This window comes from Gymnoscopelus braueri, assembly GCF_963280865.1.
Source record: "Gymnoscopelus braueri genome assembly, chromosome: 14".
Taxonomy (NCBI): domain Eukaryota; kingdom Metazoa; phylum Chordata; class Actinopteri; order Myctophiformes; family Myctophidae; genus Gymnoscopelus; species Gymnoscopelus braueri.
The window spans coordinates 52,405,464-52,431,180 of record NC_137619.1 but is presented as its reverse complement, the minus strand read 5'-3'; the positions used below and the strand labels follow the sequence as shown (position 1 = coordinate 52,431,180).

General features: G+C 38.7%; 1 protein-coding gene across 3 annotated transcripts in view; it reads right to left on the bottom strand.

Annotated features, from left to right (window-relative positions):
* Positions 1-24,831, bottom strand: part of aifm2 (AIF family member 2) — a gene marked incomplete at its 5' end in the record, with an annotated part of 30,567 nt that extends 5,736 nt beyond the window's left edge. For 2 of the 3 annotated variants that reach the window (XM_080449009.1, XM_080449011.1), the window contains 8 exons: positions 1,468-1,671; positions 4,507-4,659; positions 5,392-5,500; positions 6,400-6,492; positions 8,266-8,385; positions 16,372-16,487; positions 20,305-20,551; positions 24,738-24,831. In XM_080449009.1, coding sequence (XP_080305135.1) covers positions 1,468-1,671; positions 4,507-4,659; positions 5,392-5,500; positions 6,400-6,492; positions 8,266-8,385; positions 16,372-16,487; positions 20,305-20,494 — 985 coding nt within the window. Of the gene's footprint in view, positions 1-1,467; positions 1,672-4,506; positions 4,660-5,391; positions 5,501-6,399; positions 6,493-8,265; positions 8,386-16,371; positions 16,488-19,248; positions 19,439-20,304; positions 20,552-24,737 lie in introns of those variants that run through there. The other variant, XM_080449010.1, reaches the window with a different exon arrangement.
* Between the last annotated feature and the right edge of the window lie 886 nt (positions 24,832-25,717).

The window sequence follows — 25,717 nt, the reverse complement described above, 5'->3', positions numbered from 1 at the left end:
GAAAAGGGCTCAAGTGGTTAAATCACAAAGATTTGGCGGCCCCCCCCTGTTGTAACCTTGAGGAGAGGACCCCCTAGAGGGCATTGGTTCTCAAAGTGGGGTCCGTGGACCCCCAGGGGTCCTTGGGTAGGTTCCAATGGGTCCCCAGCAAAATGTGTCAATACAGCATCACAATCATTTGAACTACTTTAACCTTTTATACTTTGGCCATTAAAAAATAGCAGATATACAAACTCACTTTGTGCCGCGCTATGAGCTTGTAGATCTACTATTTTGTTTTAATCTTGAACATTAGTGAAAAATTATATATATAAATATATATATTTTTTAACATAACATTTGAACACAAATCTTTGCTTCTGGGGGTCCCTGGCACAACACGTTTTCAGAATGGGGGTCCACGGCCAAACATATTCCAATTTGGGGGTCCCTGGCATGAAAAGGTTTGAGAAGCACTGCCTGGGTCTACAGCAGGGGTGGGCAACTTTGATGATGGAGAGGGCCACTATATTTCCACACTCACTCCAGAGGGCCGTATTGCATATACTGTCTCTCCGAATAGTAACTTTTTCGCCATTCTATGTCACACAAATGCAGCAAAAACAGCCCATCTACAAGCTCAAAATGCGTCGCAGTGCGATGCGTTTTGAGCTTGTAGATCTGCTATTTTTGCTATTTATTTTATTGGAATCCAGATTTCTTTGTGCTATTTTTCTTTTTGCTATTTAATTTCAAATGCATTTAGTTATACTTATGTAAATGTTATGAACTTCAATACAAATACATTGGATATAAAAAAGACAAAAGAAATGTAATACTAGTCATTAAGCTACTAATACAGACTGAAGTCGTGCTCTCCATGGAGCACGACCGTGGATTTCTACTACACTATACTATACTGTATATTATCTTAACATTCTTATATTATACCATTATATACTGCATACACACTATTGCTGTACTATATTATATTATATTATCATATACTATCTTACACTATTATATTTGCTACTATTGTTATTGTTACTACTTGCACTGTATCTCTTTCTGTCTCTCCTCTGTCTGTCTGTCTCTCCCTCTCTCTCTCTTCTTTCCCCCGACACGGTCGAGGCAGAAGGCCGCCACCCTAGAGCCTAGGGTCTGCCTGACGTTTCTTCCAGTTAAGAGGGAGTTTTTCGTTGCCACTGCCGCAAAATTGCTTGCTCAGGGTGGGATGTCGGGTCTCTTCTCTACATGTAAAGTGTCTTGAGACAACTTGTTGTGATTTGACACTTTAATAAAAATTGAATTGAATTGAATTGAAGTCATTAAAGCGGGTCATGTTTGCATGTTTGGAATCGTAACAGCTGAAATCAATAATATATCAGTATTCCGATATTAACCTGCGGGCCGCATTAAGTGAAGGTGGAGGCCGCATGTGGCCCCCGGGCCGCCAGTTGCCCATGTATGATCTTACAAAGTATATACCTGTACGGTATGACGTCAGGGCTTTGCCAGCCAGACTGTTGGCGATGTTGGCGACGGCCACGGCGGCGTGCAGCCCGGCGTGGTACGCCATCTTGGGCTCGTCGAGGTGGGCGCAGTCGCCCACAGCGTACACGTTGGCGAAGCCCTCCACCTGGAGGTGCTCGTTCACCTTCACCGCTCCACCCTCGGCCAGGCAGGCGGGCGCTGCAACAACAACAACACCGTCAAAACAACCACCTTTTAGAAACACTTCATCGTATTTGTGTTTTCTTTGTTTTAGCCTAAGAAATATGACTTGTTCAGTGGTGTAAAGTAACATTTACTCAAGTACTGTACTTAAAGGGGAAATCCACCCATTTTCAATATTTAACTATGTCATTAATATAGCATAAAGGAGTTGTGTGGAAATAAGAAAAAATTAAAAAAAAATTTAACATTGCAAAAAAATGTAACATTGCAAAAAAATTAACATTGCAAATTACACCATGATGAGTCATCACAGTGTAATTTGCAATGTTAATTTTTTTGCAATGTTACATTTTTTTGCAATGTTAATTTTTTTTTTAATTTTTTCTTATTTCCACACAACTCCTTTATGCTATATTAATGACATAGTTAAATATTGAAAATGGGTGGATTTCCCCTTTAAGTACAATTTTGAGGTACTTTTACTTTATTTGAGTATTTCCAATTTTCAATACTTTTACTTCCACTACATCTCAAAGGCAAATATTTTACTTTTACTCCACTACAATTATTTGAAAACTTTAGTTACTACGTGTAGTTACTTTTCCGATATAAATTATGCTATTATAAAACATACATTAAGCACTTTAGCCCTATTTTATACCTAGGCTATTTGAAAATAGCAGATCTACAAGCTCACAATGTGTCGCATCGTGACACGTTGTGAGCTTGTAGATCTGCTATTTTCAAACATGTTTGTACTTTTACTTTTGGTACTTTAAGTATATTTTGATGCCAATACTTTTGTACTTTTTAACATTTTGAACACAGGCCTTTTACTTGTAACAGAGTATTTTTATATTGTGGTATCGCTACTTTTACTTAAAGGGCAAGACCACTTTGGTAGAGGTTTGGTTTGTGTAGTTACCTTGCCATGATGTAACTCCAAAGGTGGACAAGAAATGAAAAAGAATTGCTCCATTAATTAGAAATTGATAATTAAAAATATGCTCCCCATTGACTTACATTGTACACTGAAACAGCTCTCAAAGTCACTCTTTTAGCCCATAAACGAACACAAACTAAGCTAATTCAGATTATATAGAACATCACCAAACCCAGTACTGTTTATTTTTTAAATACAAATGTTAACTTCCTGATGATTTTACTATTTGAAGATCCGGATCCGGATCCGCTTATCCAGTCCAGGTTTTCTTTCCAATAAAAATAGCGAAATCTATAAAAGTAACTTTTTTATTAAAAAAAAAAAAACAGTACTGGGTTTGGTGATGTTCTATATTGTCTGAATCGACTTTGTTTACATTCGTTTACATGCTAAAAGAGCGACTTTTAGAGCCGTTTTACGGTACAATGTAAGTCAATGGGGAGCATATTTTGAATTATCAATTTCTAATCAATGCAGCAATTATTTTTGATTTCTTGCCCACCTTTGGAGTTACATCATGGCGAGGTAACTACACAACCCAAACCTCTACCAAAGTGGTCTTGCCCTTTAAGTAAAATATCTGAGCACGTCTTCCACCACTGGAAATATGACTTGTCTTGAGTCTTGTCGCTGTCGGGCAGAAACCATCTCCATTTTTCAACCTTTTTCTTTTATAAATCAGTGCTATTGAACACCCTTTATGTCTGAGTGTGGGTTTTACAAATATTAAACCAATGAAAAGTATTTTAAAAAGCGCTTCTGACTAAACCTCCTAACTCCATTGGATCCTCGTTCAAACCACCTAACTCCAACTTTTGGAGTTGGTTGTTTTGTCCATCATTGATTAGAATGACAAAGTCAGACAAAAACAAATCTCCACACATCAATGATCTTGAGCTGTATTTGGATAAAGTGATGGTAATAGAAGGACACATTCAAGTATCTGACAATGTATAATGTATACTCCCCTTTGTTTTGTTTTTGTCATTTCCTGAAAAATTTATATTTTGGAGTTAGCTGTTTTCTGACCGACAGGTAGTATATATGTTACAGGTAAATTGGCATTCCAGGTAAATTGGAAAAGGTGCGCTTGTTTTCGCCGCCAGGCAATTCTGTAGAATCAACGCTAGAGGGCAATGCAAGCCAGACATGAGCCCCACACACACACACGCACCATTGCACACAAACGAGCACGCATACGCACACGCACGTACACACACGTACACACGTACACACACACACACACACACACACACACACACACACACACACACACACACACACACACACACACACACACACACACACACACACACACACACACACACACACACACACACACACACACACACACACCCGCGAACAGCCTTATTCCATGCAGTTGACGCACAAGGGAGCGAGGGGGCGGTGCTGGCGGGCTGTGTTAGTGCACTGAGTGGCAGTTGGGGCAAACGCAGTCCCCACAACATCATTTACGATTCTGTGCCTATCGGTACATAACTCGGACGGCGCTTTAGTCGACTAGCAGACCATCGGCCGGTCGTCGCGGGCACTCGCGCCTGGAGGCGCTCGGGCGCGCCTCCTCGGCCTCAAGGTCTGCTGAGTCGCCGCGCCTCCGTCATGGTCCAAAACTATACTTTATCGCCGAAACAAAGTAGTCCGCGGTTGTTTGAAAAAGTAATATCCCAAGCGGGAGTCAAACCCAGACTCCCAGTGGTAATGGATGGGGAGTCCAATGATTATCGAAGTGCGCCACTGGGCCGGTGCTTGCTTTCCCTGGTTGCTATTTCCTTGTTGTTGCCGCCTCGCAGCCCCGCGCCTAAAAACAAGCGCTCCACTTCCAATTTACCTGGAATGCCAATTTACCTGTGACATATATATATATATATAGTGTGAGTGTTTCTTACGCAGGCTGGAGGCGTAGGCTGACGAGTTGATCCTCTGACCCGTGCAGCAGATCACCAGGTCAACCGTCAACTTTGACCCCGTGTCGGTGGTCACCACCGTGTCCTTCCGGGTCACGTTTAGCTCCAGGTCATCCAGGTTAGACACCTTCTGACCTGACACGAGACAATAACATTACTAACCCAGGTCAAACTAAGCAAAGTAGTATATTTAAGTGGTATAAATATAAAACATGTAATAAATAATAATGTGAAGAAGGTTCCCAGACAGTTTTTAAGTTGCTTGATTCAGTATTTAGATATTTGATATTCATTTTATCAGACACGCCCCCTTCCTATACAAACCCATTGTAACTTCAAACTAACATTTTCATGTTAGATTCATCAGAAACACCCGTCCTTGGTTCTGGTGACTCATATTGTCCTTCTAATACGTGAGGAGACCATGTTTTTTCAATTACTTTTTCATTTATAAAAAGAATTAAGAAAAAACTATAAAAACATCAAATTAAATAAATGAAAAAAGTAATTGAAAAAACACGGCCCCCTCACGTATTAGGAGGGCAGGATGAGTCACCAGAACCAAGGACGGGTGTTTTTGACGAATCTAACATGTTAAAAATGGAGTTTGAAGTTACAATGGGTTTTGCATAGGAGGGGGGCGTGAATATCAAATATCTAAATACTGAATCAAGCAACTTAAAAACTGTCTGGGGGGCTCACACAAGCCTGAGTAGATGATAAAATTACCCATTTTTTGGGGTGAAATATCCCTTTAATGTTGATTTGCCACACTGACGATCAAGAGAACACAAACATGGCACTTCATGTCAAAAAGGTTGCAGACCCCTGTTCTGTTCAGCTACGCATGTTATTGTATTTATTTACCCAGAATGAGTTCTACTCCTTTCTCCTGCAGAACGTCTTTGGCTTGTCGTCTGACGCTGGGCAGCAGCCCCGGGTCGGCCAGTCCCACACGGGAATGGATCAGAACCACCTGACAGCACAGACACACACACACTGTACTGTACTGCAGTGGTATATATCACTTACATTCATTTAATCGGGAACGCATCTCTGTCATTTTAGATGTCTTTGGCTTTTCCAAAATAGCAGATCTACAAGCTCATAGCGCGGCACCGAGTGCCGCGCTATGAGCTTGTAGATCTGCTATTTTGGAAAAATCGTGAAAATCTTTCAATATACTGTATATATTTTTTCAAAGGTTACTTAATTTTTTTATTTTAGTATTGAGACCAGGATTACAGCATGTTTTTGTGAGGTATAGGACCTTTTCATATCAAGGACCTCCCAAAATGATATGTATTTGGCCGCGGACCCCCATCTGAACATATTTTGTTCCAGGGACCCCCCAGAAGCAAAGATTTGAGTTAAAAAGGTATTCAAAGATTTGCACACATTTTCAAGTAAAAAAAAAAAAAAGAAGATCTACAAGCTCACAGTGCGGCCGTGCTGTGAGCTTGTAGATCTGCTATTTTTTGAATAGCCATAGAAATCTTAAAATGACACAGATGCGTTCCCGGTCTTAATGGGTTAAACTGGGCCAGAACCACTGTGTACTGATACTGCACTGGTACAGTATATCTCACATATTCCGTAGTAACAAGGGCCAGACCACCTGGTTGGTCAGTGGCCTTTGGTGGATTATACACAGTCCACAAAAGTGACCTTTTGTGGACTATGTGGTTGAACTTGACAAAACACACTGATACTCTTCTTGCACTAATATCTATATCACAGTATATACCAGCTGCTATGCTCACACGCCTTATCTCTAAACCTCATGAACATAATGTTTGGATGGATATGCTATGTGTAATTATGTAGATACCGTGTTGATTCCTTCTTTCTTTCCCTGTTCTGTTCTGGTCTCACCTTCTTGTGTGGGTATTCTGTCTTGATCTCAGCAGCCATCTCCACACCGGTCGACCCTCCTCCCACCACCAACACTGTGTCTGCTGCCTGGATCTGGACCGATACAACACAACATGACACGTCACAACACATCACAACACAACATGACACATCACAACACATGACAACACAACATGACACATGACAACACAACACATCACAACACAACACAACATGACAACACAACACAACACATCACAACACAACATGACACATGACAACACAACATCACAACACAACATGACACATGACAACACAACATGACACATCACAACACCACACGACAGCAGAACACAACGCAACACGACTAATCACATTCACAACACAACACTATTCTGTTAGCATCCATACCAGTGTTGCCATGTCTGCTTATATTTATAAATAAGAGAGTTTGTGCTTCTTTTTCTGTGAAGTTGCTTGTAAATATTGGTAGTTTGCGGCTTGTGTATAGTTTGGGGCTTGTTTCTAAAGTGTAGTTGCTTATTTGGGCTTGTTTCTAAAGTGTGCTTATTTGGGCTTGTTTCTAAAGTGTAGTTGCTTATTTGGGCTTGTTTCGAAAGTGTAGTTGCTTATGTGGGCTTGTTTCTAAAGTGTGCTTATTTGGGCTTGTTTCTAAAGTGTAGTTGCTTATTTGGGCTTGTTTCGAAAGTGTAGTTGCTTATTTGGGCTTGTTTCTAAAGTGTAGTTGCTTATTTGGGCTTGTTTCTAAAGTGTAGTTGCTTATTTGGGCTTGTTTCTAAAGTGTAGTTGCTTATTTGGGCTTCTTTCTAAAGTGTAGTTGCTTATTTGGGCTTGTTTCTAACGTGTAGTTGCTTATTTGGGCTTGTTTCTAAAGTGTAGTTGCTTATTTGGGCTTGTTTCTAAAGTGTAGTTGCTTATTTGGGCTTGTTTCTAACGTGTAGTTGCTTAATTGGGCTTGTTTCTAAAGTGTAGTTGCTTATTTGGGCTTGTTTCTAAAGTGTAGTTGCTTATTTGGGCTTGTTTCTAAAGTGTGCTTATGTGGGCTTGTTTCTAAAGTGTAGTTGCTTATTTGGGCTTCTTTCTAAAGTATAGTTGCTTATGTGGGCTTGTTTCTAAAGTGTGCTTTTTTGGGCTTGTTTCTAAAGTGTAGTTGCTTATGTGGGCTTGTTTCTAAAGTGTGCTTATTTGGGCTTATTTCTAAAGTGTAGTTGCTTATTTGGGCTTCTTTCTAAAGTGTAGTTGCTTATTTGGGCTTGTTTCAAAAGTGTAGTTGCTTATTTGGGCTTGTTTCTAAAGTGTAGTTGCTTTTTGGGCTTGTTTCTAAAGTGTAGTTGCTTATTTGGGCTTGTTTCTAACGTGTAGTTGCTTATTTGGGCTTGCTTCCAACTTTTTTTTATTATTGTTTAAATCAGGTTCTCATACTTTCATGCCATGGACCCCCACATTAATATTAGGCTTTTGTGCCTAACCCCTAGCCTGGTAAACCCTCCCTCCGGAAATCTCATTTCCATTTGATTTCAGGAGTGAGTCTGGCCTGATCGCCCATTCTGCAATATTGGCTGTGTACACCAAATGGACGAGCCTATCAGCGTCGTCGCACATCGTTCTGTGATTGACAGCGACAGTTGGCCAATCAGGTGGTGAGTTCGAGTGAGCCCGAATGGCACCGAGTGCAGCCTGAATGCAGCCGACAAAACACGAACGGCAGCTAACACGAACGGCAGCCATCAAATAGCCGATGCACAGTATACAGGTTTAAAGTGCTCATGCGGCCTATAATAGTTTTCTTTTAGATTATTTTGGGGTTGTTTTCCCTAGACCTGGTTGCTTATTTCTTTCCCAAAATCTGGCAACGCTGGTCCGCACCTCCTTGACAAACTCCTGGTACTTGTGGATGGCGGTCTGGTAGGAGGCCAGAGTGTTGTATTTCCCAGGGAACGGCCCGTCAGTCCCAGTACACAGGACCAGATGGGAGAACTGGATCTCCTGGTGGAAAAAAAAACACACAAAACAACATATAACACAGCATTCAATGCAATCCATAGGCTAAGTTTTATGTGGTGGAAAGTAACTAAGTATACTGCACTTAAGTACAGTTTTACGGTACTTTTACTTTACTAGGAGTATTAAAAAATGTATATATTTTTACTTCTACTCCACTACATCTCAAAGGCAAATATTGCACTTTTACTCGACTACAATTACTTAGTTACTTTGTGGATTTTATTATTACAAAACATACTGTAACCACTTCAGCCCTATTTAAACTTATCGCGACGCGTTGTGAGCTTGTAGATCTGCTATTTTGGTACTTTAAGTATATTTTGTTGCCAATACTTTTGTATTTTTACTCAAGTCAATTTTGATTTATACCGGACTTTTACTTGTAACAGAGTGCTTCTACATTGCAGTATTGATACTTTTACTTTTAAAAATTGAGTACTTTCCCACCACTGTATGTGTGTTGTCTCCCTCTCCTGACAGAGACAGGTAAATGCTATAATCTCTGAACCACAATAAAAAGTGTATACTGTGCATGGGACACATAACTCTTGAAACGATGGAGGAGCCCTGTGGCGTCACCGACCCCAAACACAGAAGGAGGGGGGAAAGGAAGTATGCGCTAGGCCAGTGGTTTTCAACCTTTTTCATGCCAAGGACCCCTACATTGATATACATTTGGCCGCGGACCCCCATCTGAAAATGTTTTGTGCCAGGGACCCCCGAAAGCAAAGATTTGAGTAAAAAAAAATCGCTTTAAAAAATACATATATTCAAAGATATGCACACATTTTCAAGATTTTTCAAAAATAGCAGATCTACAAGCTCATAGCGTGGCACTCGGTGCCGCGCTATGAGCTTGTAGATATTTTTTAATAGCCAAAGCTAAGTAGTTAAAATGATTCGCTATGTTAACTAATTTAGCTGGGGATAATATTTGACAATTTGGTCAATGTTTGACAATTTCTTATAGTATAGTTTGTTGAATACTTTTGACACAATGAAATTTTCATTTTCAGAGGTGTTAAAAGTCCTTAAAATGTAACTTTATAAATGCAGATAATCTGTATACACTTATACTGTATGTTGGTTTGTTTACTGTTAAGTGAGAAAACAATGTTTCCCATTAAAGGTAGGGTAAGTGATTTTCTTTGGTTAAAATAAGTGTTAAATAGCTCTATATGCTAGTACTCATTGCTATAGAGTGTTTGTTCAGTAACAGGAGTCTCCATGTCTCTCAGCTCTTTATTAAACAGAGAATTCATTTTCAGGTCGGGATACCAATTTTATCCAATCAGGATAGAGAACTCAGTCAGGATACAGATTAAACAAGTGAATTTGGAAGTGATGACACAACGAAATGAGCAGACCAAATTGGAAATGGAACACTATATATGAGCCAAATTCAGAGTTGGAAATTGTGTGAAATTTTAATTCTATTTTGGAAAAACTTTGACCATATTCACATTGCACCAGATCTAAGGGATACATATTTAGTAAAAGTACAGTCATATACATATCATATTGTATTTTCATAATCTTTTGGAATATCTTTCCTCTCCCAAAATGTGTCACTACCGAAACATGTAGAATTACCTTAGAATAAATATACTTATATGAATGTATTAATTTATTTTTTCATCCTACCCTGTACAGACTATTTCTAAAAATTAATGTAGGTGGTTTCTACAATTAAATACATTAAAATGAATATTTTAACAGATTTTTTATATTGAATTCTTAAGATTTATCAAAATTAAATGCTATATTTCTTTGTAAAATGTATCAAATTGATTATATTGATTTCAGAATTAATGATAGTTGAAATTACACATACACCTAACCAATCACTATCATAAAATATTGATTGATAACTCACTATCTTTGATTTTTGACAAAATAACTGGTGTTTCGGTTGTGACTGCACTATTTCGATAGTGACTGTATTGTTACGGTAGTGACCATAGTATTTTGTTTACAAGGCTGTGCCATAGTCACTTAACTCTTTTTGCTAAACATTCATTGTTGACATAACACATACACCTAACCAATCATTATCATAAAATATTGGTTGATAACTCACTATCTTTGACAACATAACTGGTGTTTCGGTAGTGACTGTATTGTTACGGTAGTGACCATAGTATTTTGTTTACAAGGCGGTGCCATAGTCACTTAACTCTTTTAGCTAAATATTCACTCATAACAATGTTATGAGTGAATAACTGTTCACTCATAACAATGTTATGAGTGAATATGTTTGCTTTATGTTAGAAATATAATGAAAAATGATCAATAAAATATAGTAATTCATTATTGAAGCAATAACAATAGGTCTCATCTTCCATATACATTTATTTGGAAGGACAAACAATATTTGCAATTAATATTGAAATTAAGTATTTTGTAACTGAAACATTTGACTAAATCATTTACAAGTCACTTGAGCATGCATCAATATTTTCACAGATTTGGCTTTTCGAACAATGCTTTAGACACTGCTGGGCTTCTTTGGACATGCCTCTGAGTGACTTTCTCAGGTGGATGGATTAAGATGATGACCGTGTCCATGGTGCACAGTACCATACATTGTCCTCCATTCGCAGCTGTAAAAGAAACGTGGATGGATTGTGGATAGTACAAATAAGTTGATGAATGCTCAGTGTACCTTTGTTAGTGGGCAGCTCTTTTGGAAGGATTGCGCTTATTCTGCATATCTGTTCCACGTAGATGAGCTTGACTTTAAGAGGTAGGAGTGTGTTATAAAGGGCTTTAGCTGTGGGCTTGTCGGACTCGTACCCCTAGCTACTTGTGATTCTGCAGTTAGCTTCATGGTGGCTCCAACTCCATAAGCAGGCCCTTTTCTGTGACCAGCTTCCAGGTACCTAACTCCAATTTACAGCAGTGAATCCCATCTGGAAGGTTCTTTCCTTGATATTGAACGATCACTGATGAAGAAGTTTTTGGGTGTTTGGATTGTTGTCCTTCAGGAACTAAATCATTGGTTGAAGTTGAACACAAATGGCAGGATGGTCATGTTTCATGGAAGGCGATAAGACATTGTGAGTGTACCGTATGTCGTGTACACAGACACACACATGTGGTGTACACAGACAACACTTCTAGCCCACATCTCTGTATCACAGCTTTTGTGACACTGATCTCCTCTACTTCAGGTCTAGTTCAGGTCTGTTGGTCCAATGGCTTAATCATCTGCCTTGAAACCACAGGGTCGCCGGTTCAAATCCCACCTCATAGGGGCGGCCATAGCTGAGTGGTTAGTGAGCCCGCCTAGGGAGCCAGAGGCCCTGGTTGCCCCAGGTACGATTCCAGGCCACGCCAGCATATGTGTCGATGAAATGAAATTTGTCCCTGAGCAAGACTCTTAACCCCTAATTGCTCACAGGCCCTCATTGGAAACAAGCCCGCAAGGACTTTCATGAACGTCCTGTTAAAAAGGAATTATCCTATACTTCTCATAGTAGAGAGGATCGAATGCTCATGCATTCCTTTTTCATAGTCCTCTGTCTTCATGAGCCACAGGTATCACCATGTGACTCCAGTCCCTGATGCACTTGTGGTGTGTTGGAGTGACTTCCTATACATGAGACGTTAGCCTGTGTGTCACAGCGTAGGTCTTCTGCAACTTTGCTCAAGCTCTTCAAGTTAATAACTACTGTCTGATCACCTTCGTTGCTAGGTCGTGTGGAAGCCCAACAAAACTTCTCCATCTCCTTTGCCTGTCTCCCTCTGCCCCACTTTTTACATTTTGTTTTGGCATTTAGGTGTTTTATCTCTCCCTGCCACATGAAATAGAATGTACATGTTACAATTATGTACATGTTTGAAAAACGTACTTTAAAAATGTCTCAAAAGCATGAACATCCAATTTTGTCACTACCGAAACAATGATGTCACTACCGAAACTTGAGCATAAGGTTTCGGTAGTGACTGTTTTGGTAGTGACAATTTTAGCTAGTTTTTAGCTTAACTCAAACACAGCTTTGAGCAGTTGTACATGGATAAAAAACATCACATTTGAAGTAAAACCCAAAAGGAGTTTATAATTGCAGAAATTATGTGTTCGGTAGTGACAATCCTTAAAGATACACACAGATTTTCAGACTTTGGAAGACATTTACTTCTGACTGAAGTAAACTAGCTACTCACCAGGTGGCCATGATGAAAAGGAAGTCTATGTCATGTCTTGGTGAAAAGTGTGGGAGTGTGGCTAAAACCAGGCTCCACCTATGGACTAAAACTCATTGTGATTCGGTAGTGACGTGAAAACATGGGACAGCTTTTTTTATATAATGTTTTTTAATTTAAAGAAAATCCACAAAATCTATCTTAATATTTCAACTTCCCTTTAAGATAAATATAAAGGATGTATTTAAAAACAAAATGTAATAAATTGACAAAAATCATTTAGATATTTTTTTCATTAATTGAAATTTAGGAGTTAGGGGTTGGGACAGCCACCTCCCAATATGAAGTAACATATAAAGTATATATTTTTATATATTACATTTTGTTCTATCTCAATTAATGTATTGTGATTAAATAGATCATAAGATGATATTAGTACACATGTAAGGTCTGACTACTTAATTGTTTTTTAAAATAGTTTTTTCATTGTGGGACTGCAATTTCAACCAATTCGGTAGAATGGTCCATATACTATATATGTTGCTTTAAACTGACTCTCCCAGAGAGATTTTTCCATTACAATTATGTTGGAGCCAAAAATATGATTTCTGTTTATTGTGTTACTTCTGTGTGTTTGCATGTGATTCTGTTATTGACCACGAGGGCGCACACCTGGCCAATAGGCTAGGGCATAGCAGTGGCGGCCATTTTCTGGTTCCACTTCAAAATACTCAATGCATTTTTCCCATTTACATTTCCAGAAATATTTATATCAATTCATTTAAGCCTAGAATCAAGCCATCCAGGGTCAAACATTTTTTTTTCTGTGATTTCTTTTTATTTTATATTTAATTATATGATATACTATATTTAATAAATACCCTTTGTTTTGCCGTTTTCAAAAAAGTTTTCACAGAATCAAACGTTTTATGGTCATGATTCACCAGGACCCTGGATGGCTTGATTCTAGGCTTAAATGAATTGATATAAATATTTTTGGAAATGTCAATGGGAAAAATGCATTGAGTATTTTGAAGTGGAACCAGAAAATGGCTGCCACTGCTATGCCCTAAAGGCTCTATGCACTGCAAGCCATAGTGGAAAGAAAATTGGGCCGCTTCCATACTTCCATCACAGGTGTTACCAATGATACTAATGAAGGCTCTGTTCCATTCTGGTCAAACAGAGTCAGGGTCAGGCCAGGCGCCAGGATGAAATGACTGAGGGAGCAGTTGAAAATTGTGGGGGGGCACACCAAAGCGCGCGCGCAACATTTTGCGGTTAATTGCGCGGATTGTGGCCGTTTTTGGCCGTTTTTTGTTACTTTATTTCGGGTTTAGGGTTAGGGTTAGGGTTAGGTTAGGCTTATGTTATTTCATTCTTATTTCTGCCTGATTTTACCGATTTTTTATCAAAAAAATTATAAAAAAAATAATTTTCATTTTTTTTTTCCAAACTGAGGGGGCACAATTTGAAACTGAGGGGGCAATGCCCCCTCAGGCCCCCCCATGGCGCCGGGCCTGGTCAGGGTGCTGATATTGTGCATGTTGGCTCACTGGTAACACTCTGCTACACCAGTGGGACTCAAAGTGTGGTCCTGGGTCCTGTCAGTTCATTCAACCTCCTCTTGTGTGTTGGCTAGTGAGGCGCGTCCTAGTAAGACCTGAATCAATCAATCATACGCCCTGCTGATATAGCAACCAACTGATACCAAAAGGTGTAGATAAAATAAACAAATCACCAAAGATATATAGATAGATGTGGACATGGTTTCATTGAGCATATACTTGACCTGTCTCACACCTGACCTGTCTCACACCTGACCTATAGCAGATCTACAAGCTCACACTCACGACACATTGTGAGCTTGTAGATCTGGTATTTTCAAATGGCTGAAATGTACATGTATATAGGGCTGAAGTGGGTAATGTATGTTTTCTCTAATAATAATCAAAATCTACAAAGTATAGTAACTAAAGTTTTCAAATAATTGTAGTGGAGTAAAAGCATAATATTTGCCCCTGAGATGTATTGGAGTAGAAGTAAACGCATTGAAAATGTGAAATACTTTAGTAAAGTAAAAGTACCTACAAATTGTACTTAAGTACAGTACTTGAGTAAATGTACTTAGTTACTTTACACCACTGAATTCATATGATATTTGGTTGTAATGCTTTGAACTCAGTATTTTATACATAGATACTGTACATGAAACCTTTATTAATCAAATCGTATCCCTCAGTGAGATTTCAGTCTATGCTGTTTTAGTTTTTTGTAGAATGAAAACTAGAATTACCTCACAGCTCCAGAGGAAACTCTGATTTGTACTGTTTCCATGTCATCATGAGGGAAATGATGTACACATCACTGTCTGTGGTCCGTTCCTCTTTCAGAGAGAAGAGGTTGCATCTGTTCCACTTTACTGTAAGTAGTTCTCCAACCTTTTTCATTTCAGTGACCCCACCCAGTTTGATATGCATCACTCCCAAGTTTCCGCCATAATCTGAAGACTCACCTCTTCAGACTCCACCTTAGCCCGTAGCACTGATGTTATTTAGACAGATATACTGCCTTCAATGTACAGATTATAATGTTTCGATATTAACCCATTGAGACCTGAAGCCGATTCTACATGTCTCCTAAATCTCAACAGTTTTCTGAAAAACGTATGTTTCTTTATCAGTGGTGCTCAAACTTTTTTATGTCAAGGACCCCCAAAATTACATGTATTTGGCCGCGGACCCCCATCAAAATATTATGTTCCAGGGACCCCCAGAAGCAAAGATTTGAGTTAAAAATGTTCGCTTTAAAAATATATATATTCAAAGATTTACACACATTTTCACGATTTAAAAAAAATAGCAGATATACAAGCTCATAGCTCATAGCTTGTATATCTGCTATTTTTGAATAGCCAAAGTATAAAATAATGCTTTTTAGCTCAAATAAAAAAATGACACAGTTCCAGGTCTTAAAGGGTTAAACTGTTTAGACTGATGCTATGGGTTCATGGTTTACCTGTGATCCTATAGTTCACTGAGGCACTACACTGTCTCTCTGCACCATGCTAAACTAATGGCCTAAGTCATTTTTTTTTTAAAGTTTTTAAGAAAAAAATAAAAACTGATCCAAAACAAAACTATATGATATTTCTTAATCATTTCACCCACAACGTTTATAACAAATTATGACTATTACAATACGGTCACTGTCTGTCAGTTATGTAACATAAGAGATTTAAATAGGATTAAATCTGATTTAGGCCAAATAATTTACTTATTTAGACATTTTTTTGGCAATTTTGGCCTATTTTGGCTTAAGTCACACTAGGGAGATAGGCCATTTTACTAAAAGGAGAGGGAACAGCATGATCCTTTTCAATTAGGAGATTTTACCAGAGGTCGCTACAGTCATGAGGAGCTGACTTAGGCAAAAATATCATTTTCCTCAAAAAAAAACTTTAGCCATTAGTTTAGCAAGGTGACGATGTGATGTATGTATGTGTTTACCTTGCAATTGTAAATTAGGCAACGGACCCCCATTTGGTACCATTCTCATTTCTGAGACCCCAATCTACTCTGTACCATCCTCAGTGCTAAATTTTACTCTTAGAGTGTACACATGGAACCGGTAAGGGTCCTTTTGGTTATATTTGTATACTCTCAGAGTTACAGACCCGGTAAGGGTCCATTTGGTTCCTAACTGTAGCTGGGGACCCCCTGGAACCCTCTTCAGGGCCTCTGGGGGTGCCCAGACCCCACTTTGAGTACCACTGCTGTAAACATCATGTGTGTGACCATCTTCTTGGTCCCCCGTTTTTACCTGTCCTCCTCCCAGTACAACGGTCTGTCTCTCGGTGTCCACTCGCTCCACTCTGCCCTGAACGAAACTGTCCCCGAACGTCTCTGCGTACGGAATGAAGGTCTTCTGGGCGAACCCTGTGTGTGTGTGTGTGTGTGTGTGTGTGGAGAGGAAGCATGTGTCACAGGTTGGACTACGATGGTTATTTTTACAACGATGACAGTGAACTCGTGACACCATGAGAACATGACAAACATATACAATCCAAAGGCGAACAGTAGCAGCTACTGCTTTTAAAAGGTTAGAGGTCATTACGAGGCTTGTAGAGTTTTTTTTTTTTTTGCATTCCTAAGCCAATGATTCGATGACCAGCAGACCGGTCGGCAGCGGTTCCGGTAGGAGACACAAAGGAGAGACTCTTTGTATCTCCTACCGGAACCGCTGCCGGTCATCAAATTATTGGCTTAGGAATGAGACAAAAACTAGAAAATATCCATGAATTTAAGTCTCCATGGGGTGACTACCGTAATCGATAGAGAAAAAAAAGTCATTTTGAAGGTGAACTATCCCTTTAAATTAACACTGAGATTTGAAATCATACCATTACCAGAGAACCCATTTATCACCTTCAAATGTTCCAAACAATATTGTGTCTGCTAGTTTTTTTGTTTCCCTAGTTGTTTATGCTGTATTCTGTATGAGCTCTCCCTCCTGATTAGATGAAATTGGTATCCTGACTTGACAATGTATTTTCTGTTCATTAAAGAGCTGGAGAGACACTGAACAAACACTCTATAGCAATGACTCACAATATAGAGCTATTTAACACTGTTACTGAACAAACACTCTATAGTTATGATTACTATCACAATATAGAGCTATTTAACACTGTTACTGAACAAACACTCTATAGTTAGTGTGGTTGCCCTAACAGGGCAACCAGACTATAGTAATCTTCACACTTTATTCTTCTTCTCTAGATAAACAATACTTTGAACCGCATCTCCTCCCACAGTTTATTTTTACCAATTTAGTGCCATATGTCAAAATGACCGGCTTCACCGGGAATCGTGTGCGCTATTTTGCTAAGAGATTGGTTGCATAGTTTTATTGATATTGATTTATTAGTGCATTAAATGTCCCCATCCACTTTAATGGAAAAGTGAAAAAACTCAAATTCAAGTAAAAATAATCACACCATTCTTGTGAATTTTCTTCAAAACACACTTTTAGCTCCTCCTCCCACATATTTTCTCCAAATTTCACAAAAATAGGTACACCATGATCTCTGGACCCATGCGAGAATCTGGACCGAAACAGATTTTTGATAGTCCATACCGTTCGTCCGTAAATGGCTTCCAAAGTTAGCGGAAGGGGCCCGTTTTACAAAAAAGGCCACAAATCACGATCGAAACGTCCAGTCAATCCCAAATTTGAATCACATGTCAAGGGTGGTTTACTCAACACATCCCCAAAAGCATTTCCACTTTGATCCATAGGGGGCGCCACAAATGCTGAAAATGTAACGTTTGATGCAAAAACCTTATGTTGGGGGGATCAATCCTCTCAAAATGAAACGCAAGTGATCTCAGGAGTTATGTGACAATGTAATTGGCGCAGCCTCCGACGGTATTCTTCCCAGCGTATTCCTCGAGTCCCGGCGGCAGCGACCCGCGTCGGCGCAACCACACTCTGCAATTGCCCTGAATTGCGACGTGTCTAGTTATGATTACTATCACAATATAGAGCTATTTAACACTGTTACTGAACAAACACTCTATAGTTATGATTACTATAGAGCTATTTAACACTGTTACTGAACAAACACTATAGTTATGATTACTATCATATAGAGCTATCTAACACTGTTACTGAACAAAAACTCTATAGTTATGATTACTATAGAGCTATTTAACACTGTTACTGAACAAACACTCTATAGCAATGATTACTATCACACTATAGAGCTATTTAACACTGTTACTGAACAAACACTCTATAGTTATGATTACTATAGAGCTATTTAACACTGTTACTGAACAAACACTCTATAGCAATGATTACTATCACAATATAGAGATATTTAACACTGTTACTGAACAAACACTCTATAGTTATGATTACTATAGAGATATTTAACACTGTTACTGAACAAACACTCTATAGCAATGATTACTATCACAATATAGAGATATTTAACACTGTTACTGAACAAACACTCTATAGTTATGATTACTATAGAGCTATTTAACACTGTTACTGAACAAACACTCTATAGCAATGATTACTATCACACTATAGAGCTATTTAACACTGTTACTGAACAAACACTCTATAGTTATGATTACTATCACAATATAGAGCTATTTAACACTGTTACTGAACAAACACTCTATAGTTATGATTACTATCACAATAGAGATATTTAACTCTTAATCTTACCCAAAAATATATTTAGCCCATTCAATCCGGGAACGCATCTCTGCAATTTGAGATTTATTTGCCTATTCAAAAATGTCAGATACTCAAGCTCATAGTGCGGCACTGACTGCCGCCCTACGAGCTTGTAGATCTGCAATTTTTTTGAAAAAAAGATGTGTGCAAATCTTTGAATATATATATTTTTCGAAGCGAACAATTGTAAAATATTGTGTTCCTGGGACCTCCAGAAGCAAAGATTTGAGTTACAAATGTTCGGTTTAAAAATATATATATATTCAAAGATTTGCAAAAATGTTCACGATTAAAAAAAAATGCAGATCTACAAGCTTTAAAACGACATATGCGTTCCCGGTCTTGATGGATTACATGTGCACTAAAGAAGGACATATATCCTACAATCTAGTAGTAAGGGATCAAAATGGACACACATCAGTGTGTTAGCGGTATAATACGCACCGGGCTGTACGGAGGCGCGCAGAGCCGCCAGGTTGTGGTGGAAGGCGTCCCGCTGGTCCACGAGGGTGAACGGGACCCGGCGGGATTTGAGCTGCTGGGCGGCGGCGATTCCTCCAAAGCCCCCGCCCACCACCACCAGATGGACCCCCTCCGTCCCCCTGTCCGCCGCGGAGCCCTGCTGAGCACCCATCCCTGTCTGTCTCTCTGTTGTCTCTGTCTCCCTCACGAGGGGGAAAGATCGACGGACGTGTGAATCCCGCCCACTACATTTGATTGGGTAAAGCGCGGCCTGCTTCCTGATCTGAAGGCACGCCCACTTGTAGCCCAGTGCGTACATGTTATGACAAACCTTCAGGACAGATTCCAACGCAGAGCAGAATCTGTTCTTGAGAGATTAAGTAAGACCTGACAGAATGGGTTTCATCTGGTGCTGGCCTGCGAGCGCATGCTGGTTTTTATCAGTGTGACGTCGTCTGTTAAGGGGTCTATTGGTGTGCAAAAGGGGAAAGCCACCCAGTGTTCAACAGTGTGTGCGTTTCGGTGTCTATTTGTCGGGTGATGTATTGTTTTATCTGTGACCTTTTAGACAAAAGCATTATAAATGTAACTGTGTTGTTTTACATTCTTTTGCCTAATGAAAATGTCAATCAATCAATCAATGTATTGTTTTATCTGTGTGGAGAACATGAATCGTACGCCCTGCTGATATAGCAACCAACTGATACCAAAAGGTGTGGATAAAATAAACAAATCATCAAAGATATATAGATAGATGTGGACATGGTTTCATTGAGCATATACTTGACCTGTCTCACACCTGACCTGTCTCACACCTGACCTATAGCAGATCTACAAGCTCACACTCGCGACACTTTGTGAGCTTGTAGATCTGGTATTTTCAAATGGCTGAAATGTATATAGGGCTGAAGTGGGTAATGTATGTTTTTCTAATAATAATCTAAATCTAAAAAGTATAGTAACTAAAGTTTTCAAATAATTGTAGTGGAGTAAAAGCATAATATTTGCACATCAGTGTGTTGGCGGTATAATACGCACCGGGCTGTACGGAGGCGCGCAGCGCCGCCACGTTGTGGTGGAAGGCGTCCCGCTGGTCCACGAGGGTGAACGGGACCCGGCGGGATTTGAGCTGCTGGGCGGCGGCGATTCCTCCAAAGCCCCCGCCCACCACCACCACATGGACCCCCTCCGTCCCCCTGTCCGCCGCGGAGCCCTGCTGAGCACCCATCCCTGTCTGTCTCTCTGTTGTCTCTGTCTCCCTCACACAGCTCTGTCCCAGAGATGCCTGCTCCAACAACAACAACAAAAGGGAGTTACTTATATATGCTCACCAGTGGTGGAAAAAGTACTCAAATGTTTTATTTAAGTAAAAGTATCAATACTTCAATGTAGAAGTACTCTGTTACAAGACTTGCCCCATTTTATATTGCGACGCGTTGTAAGCTTGAAGATCTGCCATTTTCAAACATATTAGTACTTTTACTTTTGGTACTTTAAGTACATTTTGATGCCAATACTTTTTTACTTTTACTCAAGTACATTTTGAATTCCGGACTTTTACTTGTAACTTTACTTTACTTGTATTTCTATATTTAATTGCAGAATTGATACTTTTATGAAAAATATTTTGTGCTTTTTCCACCTCTGATCATTTCATATCAGATCATAACTGCAAGCTGCCCTATGAAGTAGCCTGGGATCAATAATGTTTAAGAAAGTAGGTAGCTGATATATTGCACTTTTACCTTAGCGCTAGGTATACTCTTAGTTGCTTGTTTTAGAAGAGAATGCACTTAAGACTTCTTTCTGGTGATTAGTAGTTTCGTTCCCTACCTATATGTTGTTGAATGCACTTATTGTAAGTCGCTTTGGATAAAAGGGTCTGCTAAATGACTGTAATGTAATGTAATGAAATCAATACTGTCATAGATTTATTTGATAGATTCTGATCCATTGTCCTTTAACCCAGACCGGGAAAGCATACTGTCATTTTAGATTTTAACCACTTTAAACATTATTTTATACTTTGGCTATTAAAAGAATAGCAGATCTACAAGCTCATAGCGTGGCACCGAGTGCCGCGCTACAAGCTTTTTTTTTACCCAAATCTTTGCTTCTGGGGATTCTACAAAATGTCTTCTAAATCCTAATCCTATCCTTTTGAAAACAAATTATGTTGCTATAATCAATGGTTCTCAAACTTTCTCATGTCAAGGATGATTTGTATTCCCCCATCTCAAAATATGTTGTTCCAGGGACCCCCCCCCCCAGAAGCAAAGATTTGTTCGCTTTAAAATATATATATTTATTCAAAGATTTGCACAAAATTTCACGATTTGTCAAAAATAGCAGATCTACAAGCTCATAGCACGGCACTCTGTGCCCCGCTATGAGCTTGTAGATCTGCTATTTTTGAATAGCCAAAGAAATCTAAAAATGACACAGCTGCATTCCCGGTCTTAATTTAAACCACAATGTTAATTACACAGATGCTAAGTTAATTGTTTACCCAGTATCCTGTAGTTTCAATGTAGCTTACAGGTTATTATTTTGATAATATATTGTTTAGACTGATGGTAGGTTCTTGGTTTACCTGTGATCCTATAGTTTACTGAGACACTACACTGTCTCTCTGTATTCTATGATCCTATAGTTTACTGAGACACTACACTGTCTCTCTGTATTCTATGATCCTATAGTTTACTGAGACACTGCACTGTCTCTCTGTATTCTATGATCCTATAGTTTACTGAGACACTACACTGTCTCTCTGTATTCTATGATCCTATAGTTTACTGAGACACTACACTGTCTCTCTGTATTCTATGATCCTATAGTTTACTGAGACACTACACTGTCTCTCTGTATTCTATGATCCTATAGTTTACTGAGACAGTACACTGTCTCTCTGTATTCTATGATCCTATAGTTTACTGAGACACTGCACTGTCTCTCTGTATTCTATGATCCTATAGTTTACTGAGACACTACACTGTCTCTCTGTATTCTATGATCCTATAGTTTACTGAGACACTGCACTGTCTCTCTGTATTCTATGATCCTATAGTTTACTGAGACACTACACTGTCTCTCTGTATTCTATGATCCTATAGTTTACTGAGACACTACACTGTCTCTCTGTATTCTATGATCCTATAGTTTACTGAGACACTGCACTGTCTCTCTGTATTCTATGATCCTATAGTTTACTGAGACACTACACTGTCTCTCTGTATTCTATGATCCTATAGTTTACTGAGACACTGCACTGTCTCTCTGTATTCTATGATCCTATAGTTTACTGAGACACTACACTGTCTCTCTGTATTCTATGATCCTATACTTTACTGAGACACTACACCGTCTCTCTGTATTCTATGATCCTATACTTTACTGAGACACTACACCGTCTCTCTGTATTCTATGATCCTATAGTTTACTGAGACACTACACCGTCTCTCTGTATTCTATGATCCTATAGTTTACTGAGACACTACACCGTCTCTCTGTATTCTATGATCCTATAGTTTACTGAGACACTGCACTGTCTCTCTGTATTCTATGATCCTATAGTTTACTGAGACACTGCACTGTCTCTCTGTATTCTATGATCCTATAGTTTACTGAGACACTACACTGTCTCTCTGTATTCTATGATCCTATAGTTTACTGAGACACTACACCGTCTCTCTGTATTCTATGATCCTATACTTTACTGAGACACTACACCGTCTCTCTGTATTCTATGATCCTATACTTTACTGAGACACTACACTGTCTCTCTGTATTCTATGATCCTATAGTTTACTGAGACACTACACCGTCTCTCTGTATTCTATGATCCTATACTTTACTGAGACACTACACCGTCTCTCTGTATTCTATGATCCTATAGTTTACTGAGACACTACACTGTCTCTCTGTATTCTATGATCCTATAGTTTACTGAGACACTACACCGTCTCTCTGTATTCTATGATCCTATAGTTTACTGAGACACTACACCGTCTCTCTGTAGTATGTGTTTTCCTTGTTTATTGTCACTCTGGATAAGCGTGTCTGATAAATGTCTACATTGTAAATTGTATAACAGAACCAGTGGTGGAAAAAGTACTCAAATGTTTTACTTGAGTAAAGGTATCAACACTGCAATGTAGAAATACTCTGTTACCAAGTAAATGTGTAGAATTCAAAATGTACTTGAGTAAAAGTACAAAAGTATCAATATCAAAATATACTTAAAGTACCAAAAGTAGAAAGTACTCATTATGCAGAAGAATGTCCCATTTCACATGTTTTCAAATGTATGAAATATTTTGGAAGTAGCAGATCTACAAGCTCACAATGCATCGGGATGCACTCATTGTGAGCTTGTAGATCTGCAATTTTTTTAATATCCAAAGTTTATATAGGGCTGAAATGGTATGTTTTGTAATAATAATCAAAATCTACAAAGTAACTAGTAACTGAAGTTTTCTAATAGTTGTAGTGGAGTAAAAAAGTACAATATTTGACTCTGAGATGTAGTGGAGTAGAAATAAAAGAATAGAAATTTGGAAATACTCCAGTTACAATATGAGTAAATTTACTTACAGTTACTTTCCACCACTGAACAGAACACACAAACGAGAAATCTAAACAAGTCAACAACAGACATGTAAATATATGAAATAATAGTCACTATATTCATAGAATGTCAATATAAACTGTAGCCTTGGTTCACATGACGCTCGTCTGTCACAAGCGTCATGGAACCACTTGTTCCTGGTTTTTGAATGTTCTCCATTTACAACCAGTAGCCTATACATCTACAAAAACGTTCAGATTTCAAATCTAAAGTGCTGACCTCAAAGACACTGATGTAACAAGTTAAAACTCCCGGGTCTAAGTACCCGTATTTTCCTTATTGTTCAATAAAAAGCATTTTAATCCGATCGGCGGCCATTTTCAATTTTGTTTTATTTTGTTTATAATGTATCAGAGTGCAATACACCTCCCAACCAATAGGGGCGAGTAGTTGAAAGCATATGGAGACAATTCGAAGAAAATGGCCACCGATCAGATTCAAATGCTTTTAATTGAACAATGCGGAAGATACGGATACTTAGACCCTGTACGTTTTAACTTGATACATCCGTGCCTTTAAGGTCAGCACTGAATATTTAAAATGTGAACGTTTATGTAGATGTAGCGGTTGTAAATGTAAAACATTCTCAAACCAGGAACAAGTGGTTCCATGACTGTCATGGTATGACAGTCATGTTTCAGGGCCATGGTTCACATGACGCTTGTATACAAGCGTCATGTGAACCATGGCTAGTTTCAGGGCTATGTAAACTGCTGATCTTATGTCAGTATCTTACTGCTGAAAGGTGCGAAATCATAACATATTGGAAACTATTTCTTATCAATATTCTATTCAAGCTCCTATATGACACATGTGACAAATAATCAATAAGAGAATAACTCACTACTGAATAGATTCCAGATGCATCCAGATAATCGATCAATCCGTTACTTTAAAACACGTTACTGTTGCTCTAAATGTGTGATAAGGGTGTTTTGACCTGTGCTTGGTCGGTTGCGAAACAAATAGCAGATATACAAGCTCGCAACGCGTCACTGAGCGACGCGTTGTGAGCTTTTACATCTGCTATTTTTCCGCAGCAGCGCAACTGCTCTACCGGGTCTGTACAGACACCGCCCCTCCATTACGTAACCATGCGGTTCCACCAATGAGAGCTCTCTGTGGTCCCAAAAGAGGGCGGGTCTTAGATATGAGTTTTCTTTTTTTTCTTTTGAACTTTATTAACAGAGAGTAAAATGAAAAAACAAACAAACTGAGGTTTCAGCTGCTGTGGTGTAAAGCAACTAAGTACATTTACTCAAGTACAGTCCTTAAGTATAATTTGGTGGTATTTTTTACTTTACTGGAGTATTTCAATTTCTTGGTACTTTTTGCTTCTTCTCCGCTACATCTCAGAGTCAAATATTGTACTTTTACTCCACTACAATTATTTGAAAACAATAGTTACTAGTTACTTTGTAGATTTGTATTATTATTACAAAACTTTATACCACTTCAGCCCTATATATTTCGGCCATTTGAAAATAGCAGATCTACAAGCTCACAAATGTGTCACGCATTGTGAGCTTGTAGAAATATTTTTGTACATTTTGAACTTGTGAAACATTCTGCATAATGAATACTTAATGAATAGGTACATTTTGATACCAATACTTTTTGACTTATTCTATGAAAAGTATTTCTACATTGCAGTATTGATACTTTTACTTAAGTAAGAAATGTGAGTACTTTTTTACCACTGGGTTTCAGGGGGAAATGTGCCAGTAATAATATTTTTAACACGTTTTCGAAGTTCTTGTTTATTATTAACATCTTATACATTTTATAAGATTAATTGAAGTTCTTAAAATCTAGACATTAAAT